General features: G+C 37.7%; 1 protein-coding gene across 1 annotated transcript; it reads left to right on the top strand.

Moving 5' to 3' along the window:
- Positions 1-3,920: 3,920 nt before the first annotated feature.
- LOC149846764 (Eukaryotic aspartyl protease family protein) lies at positions 3,921-6,872 on the top strand. Its single transcript, XM_089992394.1, has 2 exons — positions 3,921-4,954; positions 6,545-6,872. The coding sequence occupies exons 1-2, from the start codon at positions 3,921-3,923 to the stop codon at positions 6,870-6,872; spliced, it is 1,362 nt and encodes a 453-aa protein (XP_089848520.1).
- Positions 6,873-11,199: the final 4,327 nt, after the last annotated feature.

Below are 11,199 nucleotides of genomic sequence, written 5' to 3'. Positions count from 1 at the left end.
TTTTATTTTTTTCTTGAATCTAACCATATATGTGTGATCCACATGCTTGATTTTACAAGAAAACAATATAATTTTATTTGAGAATAGTTTTCAACTTAAAACCATTGTTTGGATTGGATCTACTTGATGAATGGCTACTTAGGTCACATGTTGGAAACAATAAATGCTACCAATTGATTCTTACGTCATCAACCAAGGTTGCAAATGGGTGGATCTGGCCAAAACAATATCGGATCAGACTTTCCATGAGTGGGTTTGGCTTTGAATACCGAATGAAACCAGGCACAGTTCAAAATCTGAATGTGATCTGATCCCCTTTGACATTGGACTCACAAAAGATTAGATCAACTCTATAGGTTTTCATACAAAATATACAAAAACGGGTTGCATTGGAATCAGATGCAACCCGGTTCTAACCCATTTTGTTATTGGATTCTGATTTGGATTTGAAGTCACTTATTCCAAGTCCGATCCATTTATAAAATGAAACTATTTTTTAGTCCATATCCACCCAAATTCTCTTTGGTTGTGTTGGAATCGATTAAATATGCGACCCATTTGCAATCCTACCTAGGAACTGAAGGAATCTGCCAGCCTCCGTGGTGATCTTTTGGTCAGTATTATTCTGGGATTCACTTCAATCCTACAATTTTCATGACAAACAGAAGTATATGAAAAAATGAATTAAAGTTTAGATTACTAAAATGAAATGTATATTAATTCTAAGTTCATCAACATCTTTAAATGTTTAATTGAATATATAATATTTGCCAATAAAAAATGGGTTGGGGTGTGTAATCAGTTCAGGTACAAAGCAGGTCCGGGTCAGTTAGATTTTAAAATATGAATAATCATTTGAGTATGGGTACATAATCAGGTCGTGTCCGTTCCGGTTCAGGTCTTCATTTACAATACTTAAGTCCCAACCCAACTATATGTCAATATTTTGGACCCGACCCAAACCCATGGGTCTGCTAATATTTGTGCGGGATATCGGGTCGGGTATACTGACCCAGTTACACCCGTAGACATGAGTATTTGTCTGCCATGTTTTGAAAAATAGTAAGCATTAAAATATTCAAATAATACACCTAGAGGCTTCCAAAAAAAAAAAACTCTCTCTATAATCATATAGAAATGAATACCAACATACTCCAACCATGAGGTTCCATAGTAAAGAAGGAATCTTTTAGGGCTAGTCGAAGAAGTATAGACTAGATGAAACAGCTCCTAGTCTTTCCTAACTAAACTACTGGCTCAACCAAATATATAATTTGATAATGATTAGGTGACCATCTCTGTAGCGAATCTTATATCTGCTCAAGGAAACAAAATAATATTTATTTAAGAAAATACTCTGGTATTCTCTTTTTATATTGAATCAGTAGTAGTTTTTTAAAAAGTATTGATGGTGGTGACAACGATTTTTTTATTTTACTTTTTGACCATCTGGAGATTAAGAACTCTTCTTCCCACTACTGGAGCCTTAACCAGGCAATTATTCAACCACGCCCACACTAGTGAGGTTAGAACTTGCAACATCCCATCACATGGTGACTTGCACACACTGCTCCTACCAAACAGTGTAGCCTCCCTTATTAATAAAGAATCACAAGATACAATCGATCCAATCAAATTTTCATGTGAGATGTTATGGAAAAGTTACTTCGAGAGTGCGCACAACAGGTTGCCCAAGTGGTTAGGGCATTTCTTAAGAAGACCGTGGAACCCATCTTAATAATGGTAGCTTGTCCAGTTGTAGGTTAGGGAACTCACTCAAGGTTTACCATCTTGGAGGGGAACTCATTAAGTAACCCTGTTCTTAGAGTGGTTCATCGTCAAAAAAGAAAAAAAGAACATTGAATGCTCATGAGTAGGGGTGGCAATCGTGTCGGGTTGGCGGGTCGACCCGACAGGTTGGCGGATCAGCATACCTCAACCCGAACCCGATAAACGGGTCGGCTGTGGCAAACACGAACCCTACCCGTTTAATAAACGGGTAACCCGACACGACCTGCCAACCCATTTAATAAATGGGTTGGGTCGGGTAAACGGGTTCTCAGGTTCGCGGGTCGGGTTGATGGGTTGACAGGTCGGGTTGGCGGGTCGACGGGTTGGCAGGTCGACCCACCCGCCTAACCCGTTTATTAAACGGGTCAGCCGGGTTGGCGGGTTGGCATACCCCCAACCCGAACCCGACCTGTTTAATAAACGGGTTACACGGGTCGACCCGTTTATTAAACGGGTTGGCTTAAGCCCAACCCGAACCCGAACCCGCCTAAGAGGCGGGTCGGGTTGGCGGGTCGTGTCAGAAATTGCCACCCCTACTCATGAGAGCTCCAGTCTTGTCATGTGGCTAGGGTGTCCCATGCTTGAGATGGAAAAACCACCCTCAGGATCAGAGAGAGACCTAGTCTTGCTGGCTAAGCCTGTCATACTTAGGGTCACTTACCGGACCGTGGAAACTCATGGCACACCTTTTGCCTTTAGAGAGTCACCATGCTTCGGCTGAGCAAGGGCTTATCTCTTGCCTTCATTAGTGCAAGGAGCTGATGCTCATGAGAATGAAATCCTGACCACCCGCCTAGCGGCCAAGGCCCCGTCCACTCTGCCAAACCCCTTGGGTCCATGATCGAGTTCATAACTTGGAGTGTGCATCCCTTGCTATAAGGCCGAAACTAGGTGTACTCTTTTTTAGGCAAGTAACGACAAACAGAAAATCACCGGTTTTTCTTATAGGCAATCCAAAAAAGGAAAAGCACGCCAAGCATGTGGTCATATATATATATATATATATATATATATATATATATATATATATATATATATATATATATATATATATATATATATATATATTAAAACTGGCTTCGATCAAAATAGTGAATTATATAAGAGAAACAGAGATCTGAACCCTAGTGCACCAGATTGTAACTGATTTTGATACCCTTTTTGATAATTTTTATTTTGCTAAAGAAGGCATGAAAAATGCAGATGGGATTCAATTGACTAACTACAACTTTTGAAAAAAGTTCATATTAAGGTTGCCCTCTCTCTCTCTATCGTTGCTTTTTTAGGTTCTTAAAAAACTTGCATAAATGTCAAATTCTCAGTAACCAGAGCTTGTTTTAAGTTAAATAATCATGCTTGATCACATTTGTAGGATCAGATATTTGAAAACTCCAAAAATAAATAGTTCTAGATGACTAAGAAAAGCATATGCCTAAGTGTTTGCTTAAATAATAGAAAACATGCATTAGATGAGGTGTCTTTCTTGTTTACATGTGCTTTTTATAGTGATTAAAAATCAATGTCACATATTGCATCAAACCTTGGTTATAAAAAAAGATCAAAAATTTTAGTAGAATAAATTTGATCTAAACTATGATTTTTAGTGGTAAACACATCTAAAAGCCTAGACTAAGCAAAAATACCCGAAAGTATATATTTTAAATTGCTTAGGATGGTTAGAAGACAAATTAGTTTATTGATCTATCTAGTAATTTTCATATATATATAGGAAGAGAGAGAGAGAGAGAGAGAGAGAGAGAGAGAGAGAGAGAGAGAGAGAGAGAGAGAGAGAGAGAGAGAGAGAGGTATCTTAATCGCTAACACATTTCTTTCCAGTCTCAAGAGCTGTCATGATTGAAGAAAGGTGATATTGCTATTTGCTACTCTTTTAACTCTACACCAACCGGATTTGACTTGACACCAACATCCAGCTTAGTCACAACAAAAGTAGATAACCAAACTCTCTTTTTCTCTCTCTCTCATCATGACCATCCAAAGAGTATCTACATTTTTGGATCACCCTCTTGGTTCATGAGAAAGAAGGACCATTTAGTTGTTATCTTTCTGATAGTCTCCTCTCATTCCCTTATAAACACGCTCTGAGCTAATCATACAATCAACCCTACACTATGGCCTTGTCACCAACATCCCACTGCCAATTGGTCCTCCTTCTCCTCATCTTGTTCATCACCAATCTCCTTTCCTTCTCTGTTTCCACCACCAACAACCTTGATATTCGAGTCGATCTCATCCATGTTGACGCTCATCGGAATTTAACCTTCTCTAAGCGATTACAAAGAGCAATCCGCCGAGGAAAACATCGATTCATAAATCTACAGCTACGTAACATGGCCATCAACACTACTTCTAGCTCCATCACTACCACCACAAATCAGAGTGACATACAAACACCAGTCCACACTGGAAATGGTGAGTTTTTGATGAAACTTGCCATAGGAACACCCCCATTACCATTTCTGTCCATAGTTGATACTGGCAGTGATCTCATATGGACTCAATGCTCCCCTTGCACCAATTGCTTCACTCAAACCTCACCCATTTTTGATCCCTCTAATTCCTCCTCCTTTACCAAATTACCGTGCTCTGGTCCACTTTGCAACGCCCTTCCTTCAGCCACATGTACTCCCGATTGTGAGTACCTCTATTCCTATGGTGATTCCTCGTCTACCAAAGGAATCCTTGGCTCGGAAACCTTCACCTTTGGCTCGGATAGTGGAACTGTATCGGTTAGTAAGATTGGGTTTGGGTGCGGTGATGACAACCAAGGGACTGGGTTCAGCCAAGCTGCCGGCCTAGTAGGCCTTGGACGCGGCCCACTTTCACTCATCTCGCAACTCAGTTCATCGGTTTATAACCAATTCTCTTATTGCTTGACATCGATAAACGACTCGACTATGAAAACAAGTCATTTGATACTTGGCTCGGGTGCAGTCTTGAACAGCTCTAACGCAGCCGTGACGACACCAATGGTGGCGAACAATGCACAGCCATCATTTTATTATCTGAACTTGAAGGGCATTAGTGTGGGAGGCAAGCGTCTATGGATTCCAAGTTCAGCATTCAGAATGAAATCGGATGGAACCGGTGGTATCATTATCGACTCGGGCACAACCATTACATATCTAGAAATGACTGCGTATAGGTATACAATTTTGCTCTCTCTCTCTCTCTCTCTCTCTCTCTCTCTCTGAGTTATGCAAAGAGGATAATGTACAGTATTACTCTATGACTATGTCACGCATTGCCGTTAAATATTGTGAAAATATCACGATTTTATTGTAGTCGCAGATAAAAACACTATATTTTCAAAATATTACTTATTTTGAAAATATCACCTTGTTATCATGACAATAATTAATGTGCTACAAAGAGTTTTGAGTATTTCTATGTTATTAATTATCTTTTCAGTGATACCATTATATTTTTAATATTTTTGTACATGTGGATATTTTTCCAAGATTTTCCTAAGAAAACAAAAAATTCAAAATATATATCATGAGGGTTTTTTTTTGCTGAAATTTTCTCAAGTGCGAGATTTCTGACATAGCTCTGTAAAATGATCCATAATTCTTGTTGCAAAATGATTGATAAGTCCAAATTCTTATAGTTAAGAGATGCATTAATTTGGCATCAAATAAAATTCCAACATATTTTTTTGAGGTAAATAAAATTCCAATCTTTTCACTGCGATGCATCCAGCCATCCACCTATACATAAATGGATGCATTCAAACAATCCACAAGGAAATTAGTATATATGAACTTCTTCATGCTGCTTGCGAAGGGAAGAAATCTTAACATATAAAATTAATAATTGTTTGGGAGGTTGGTTGGGAATTTATAGAACAGGAAAAACGAAAACTCGCTAAATTTCTGGAATTTGCCACTTTCAGTTTTGGGTGCAAAGACAATGGTGGAAGCACTCCAACTAACCCATTAATTCTTCAAATACCTTCTCAGCTCCTTTCCCTCAAGCAGTATCTTGATCAAACTCCAATCTACATGTACCTACCTCAATTATCATCTCCCAAACAAAGCTTTTGTAGCTAGCGAACGACATGTTTCATTAGATTTCTAAATTGACCCAACTAGCTATACAGACCTGACCTTTATCTTTCTATAAAAGGGAGTGCTATCAATTATTTGTACCTATAATACGAACACTAGAACTTAGGAACTTGGTCATGTTTCAAACTATGCCCGAACACAATCCAAGTTACAAAAGGACTAATGTAGCTAGATGGTCCTGATTTTACAGGTCCACATCTACATAAAATTGTCTGGATCGCCCATAGTATTATAAGCTTATGCCCTATCATCAGCCCCTCACCGGTAGAGCTGGTAAACCAGTCGAGCTCGGGCTCAGCTAGTTAAAGGTGAACCCCTACTCAGGCTTGACTACTGAGCTGAGCTGAGCCCCATCTCCACAAGCTGAACATAAGCTGGCTCATTTTTTTTTCAAATATTTGTTTTTTAAGTGCTTTTAAAATTTGATAATTATACAAAATACATAAAATATGTAAAAATACATAATATATATCAACAAACCTATACGAGTAGAGCAGAGGTTGTTCATGCTTTGCTATGCTACCAATACGAGCTGGCTAGTAGCTTGGCTCAACGAGCTCAAATCCCAAGCTGAGCCAAGCCAAGCTGATCTTCTCGTTTCCCAGCCAGCTAAATGCATCCACTATAGGTTCTAATGGCTGACCACATTGGATTGCTTGTGACAGACAATTGAAGAAGGCATTTGTTAAGGGCATAAACCTACAAGTTGTAGACAACTCAGCGATTGGGCTTGATCTTTGCTTTACATCGCCATCGATGACAACGTCGGTGGATGTACCAGCCCTGACTTTCCATTTTGAGGGGGGTGATCTTGACCTACCTGGTAACAACTACTTCATCAGTGATGAGAGCACCAACTTATTTTGCTTGGCCATGATGCCATCTTCAGGGATGTCCATCTTGGGCAACATCCAGCAACAGAATTTTCATGTCCTCTACGATCTTGGAAAACAGTTGGTCACTTTCACACATGCACAATGCGATCAATTGTAAAGTTATATTATTGGATTCTCCTTCACAATTTTCTAAAATTGGATCAGAATCCAATGAATTGGTTTCTCATGTTCATTTTTCCCAATGCTAAATGGGACTTGATCCAATTTATCCACTTGTTTTATGTTATAAAAGCTTTGATCAGTTTTTCTCCTCTTTAAATTATATCTGATTTTAATCAAATTCCAAATGTGCAGGATCAATAATATAACTATGCGATGGTTTAAGATGAAAAGCCCAGTTCGCATATTTGGTTTAGGGCCAATAGAATATGCGAACTAGAGTGTGAGCTAGGCATTTTCGACATTTTTTTTGCAAATCGTTCCCTTCAATATGGTCCATTTGCTAGAAATTGACTCTTGGATCGTGCTTTTTGACAAAAAAATATTATTTTTGAATGCTTGAATATTTACAAAATTTTTGAGCTATTGATTTTCAAGCCTTGGACAATTCTGCATATGCATCGCAATTGAATGATCCAAGAGCCGCTCTCTAGAAAACCAAGCATGCAGATCTCAACCATATAGCCTGATTTAAGGAAAAAAAAACAAAATGAAAATCTTGTTTTCACACTTCAGTTCCTCTATATATATATAGTATTTCATGCTAATGAAGGTATGGTACTATCCAGTAGAAATTCCCCTTTTTCATTTTTTTTAAATTTTTTTGTAGATCCATTTCTCTGGATGTGATCTACAAGGCTTGTTTAGTAGAAAATGAGTTTTGAATCACATGATTGAGACATATAACTATGTTTCTTAAAGGCTTCAAAAATCATTGGCCCATAACGTACCAAAATTTTGTCTTAAAAAAACATAGTTTTACATAAAAAAAAACATGATAAGAATTTTGATCCTTAGCAAATAAACCATGCTGAATATAGCTCTGTGATCAGATTAATTTGATATAGCTTGATACTATGATTTCTAGCTCAATAGTTCCATACCTTCATTAGTATCAAATAACACACACACACACACACACACACACACATATATATATATATATATAACTACCTTGTGAACTGGGCATTTTCAACACTTATTTTTTCTGCAAATCCAACCTTGCAGATGTGTTCAGTATGGTAAATCTGCTAGGAATCAACTGTTAGATCATGTCCTTTGATACTTGGCTTGGGTGCAGCCTTGAGCGGCTCAAATGCACCCTTCATAACTCCCATGGTGGTGAACAATGTTAAGCTATGGTTTATTATCTAAATTTGATGGGAATTAGTGTCAACGGTATGTGTCTACCCATTCCAAGTTCGACTGTCAAATTGAATTATGATGGAACTAGTGGACTCATTATTGACTCAGGAACAACTGTTACGCCTCTAGAAGAAACTCTTACATATATAGAGTTTTTTCATCTTTCCTTCCTGGCCCTTCCACTTCTTAGGAATCTCCGGCATGCCGTCATCTCTGAAACTCAAGCTTTCCGGCCAGACACCAGTGTCGATCACTCCAATAATGACATCTTCATCATACTTGGAAGCTGGCCAGATCCCAGACGCAGGATTCAGGTCCAAGTATTTGTATGTGACTGTGGTGTCCTTTGTGCCTTTAATATCAGGAAAAGCAAGAACAAAACCAGGGGATTTCTTAAGTAACTCAAGCTGAGATTTGGAGAGGACAGCACTGAAACCATTCATCACATTGCTGTAAGAGTACATGAGGCTTAGCGGAGGTGTTATTTGTATTGCAATAATGAATAAATGTACGAACACAAATAATGAGCAGACCAGCCCACTTTTATATTTGGGTTCATATCATAATGTATTTTTGTTTTGAATAAAGAAGCGTGCTCCTGTTAGTGTAACACAGGTTTTTCTCGGTTGATGGGTGAGATAAATGCCTATATAGACTTATAATATTATTGTTATGTTGATGCTATATTAAAGAATATAACCTAAAAAAGTTCTTAAAGTCCCATTCTTTATAATTGTCTTTCTCGTACTGTGTAAACCAACTTAAGGTCTTCTCCAATATTTTCTTCTTTCTTCTAGAATAGCAGTGTTACCAAAACATTCTGGGGATAAAGCTGGCAACCAAGTGCCACATTTAAACAATAATGTTTTTGGCAATTTCTTCATCTTGGCAACACAAGCAACACTACTACTCTCAAACAACAGAGAGCATGAAAGCAGTGGGGGAAATCACAATTCACCCTTGATTCAAGGCTTAATGGTTGAAACAATTTTCACTGGCATTGTTAATTTTCACCAGTGAAAGGAGTCGCTCAGTCTGAAACTCTTTCACTGGCGCTAAACTGCGCTGGTGAAATATTTTTTATTGATGCAAGTTTGCGTCAATAAAACCAGTTTGGACAATAGAAAAAAATATGTTTTACTGATGCAAGTTTAGCGCCAGCAAAAATATTTTACTGGCATACTGATTTAGTGCGCCAGTAAAAGTGGCTAAAAGAAAAAAATATAAAAATAGCGTGTGCCACAGATTGAGGCGCACCGCTCCTTGAGGCATATGCCTTAGGTCAAATGCAAATGCTGCACCAGAAAGAACAAACAAATACGAGATCAAACCAAGCAGTGGGATAAGGCATCTGGTCATACCCAAACCCCTCAAGCCAAATCCAAGAAAATGATTCAACACCATGAAAAAGAATCTGTTTGATAACTTGGACCAACATGATATATGAGTTTGCAGAAAATGGTACTGTAGACTGCCATTGTTAATTTTCACCAAAATTTACTTCCAAAAGACTTTGAGAACTCTTTGATATAAAGTGCTTTTCTAATTTTCAAGACATACACACGGTAGAAAAGGGGAACCTGACACCCAAAACTATGTTATGGATCAAGTTGGACAAAAACTTAATATATGAAAGCTCTGGTGTGCCCAATCAAGTTGATCAGAGTTGCCATAAGTGGTCAAAACATGGCCCAGACCAACTCAAAATCAGTGCATGTGTCCACAGTTCATATATACAATCTTCAAAATGAGTAACATCAGACCCACATGTTCTCGTTTCTTCAATTGTCTCTTTAGCTTGCAATTCCTTCTCTTTTCTTTTCAAATCCTAAATATTTAACAACAAATCATATTCAGAAAGTCCAGTTTGACCTTATACAACAAATTCCATATTTAGATGGATGCATATCAATGTTAATCTGAATATAGCAGCATACATTGTTGTATCAAGATGAATAAGAGGTGAAAGTCTATTCATGGTGGATGGAACACTTCCTGGATTCTGGTAAGTGGAAAATATCCATGAGAATATTGTTATAAACTAAAAGCAAACAAACATCTCACAGAGAGAGAGAGAAGGATATCTTAATTCATAATATGAAAAGAAGTATTAAACCAAAAAGAAAAAAACCCTCCAAAGATAAGAGAGCAACCAAAGTTCTCAAGGAAAAAGGAAGGCAATCAAATTAATAATAAAAAGAATCAGCGTACTACAAATAATGTCAAACATCAAAACTAATTAATAAATTAGGAAACCAGTAAAAACTGATAAATTACACAAATGTTTGAGAAAATAAATGAACTCCATTCAATTCCAAGTTTAGAATAGAACCAAGAAAGAATCACATAATACTGAAAGTTTATCTCGTTCTTCTTGGTAAGTAGCAAAAGTAAAACAACTGAGATATCATGGAAAATCTCATGAAAAATATCATAGATTTCATTGAATTCCTTGTGTACAAGACAAGAATAATGTACAACACGAGGTTTGAGCCACACGAAGTAGTACGCGAGATTAGGAATTCACTTCTTCAACATCTACCAGGACCAGTCGCTCAATGAAAAGAGTATCCAAAAGATGTGATAGATAGATTGTGGCCCTCATTCACGGTATACAGTTGTTTCTCATAGTTAATGTGTTTCCTATTTAAATTTTTTTTAGTCATGTCTACTAACTTTCTGAAAATATTTGTAGGATTCGAATCGCTTCGCAACTACGGTGGAGGAAAATGATGCAAGGAAGGTGTGGCAGAAGGTGACTGCCAATCGATTTGCAGACATGCTGCACAATATGAAGACTGCAGCAAAAAAAACATCTGGCGGAATAGATGATCCACTACAGTGGAAGGGCCATGACCCTGTTACTATCAAGAGAGATTATTGGGATGGAATATGTGATAAGTGGGCAGGAGATGCATTTCGAAATCGCTCTGCGAAGGCTGCACAAAATCGAGCAAAAATGCCTGAAGCCCATCTACACACAGGTGGATCTAAGACATTTGGGAGTCACCTGAAGAAAATGGTAACTCATCAATATATAATATTAATTTTATAAGTATTTTTGCAAACTTGTTAACTAAATCTTTTATCATTTAACTTCGCAGGAAGCAGAAAAATGA

This window comes from Nuphar pumila, chromosome 2 (genome assembly GCF_984573655.1).
Source record: "Nuphar pumila chromosome 2, dmNupPumi1.hap1.1, whole genome shotgun sequence".
NCBI classification, from domain to species: domain Eukaryota; kingdom Viridiplantae; phylum Streptophyta; class Magnoliopsida; order Nymphaeales; family Nymphaeaceae; genus Nuphar; species Nuphar pumila.
This window is presented reverse-complemented; position numbering and strand designations above follow the sequence as displayed.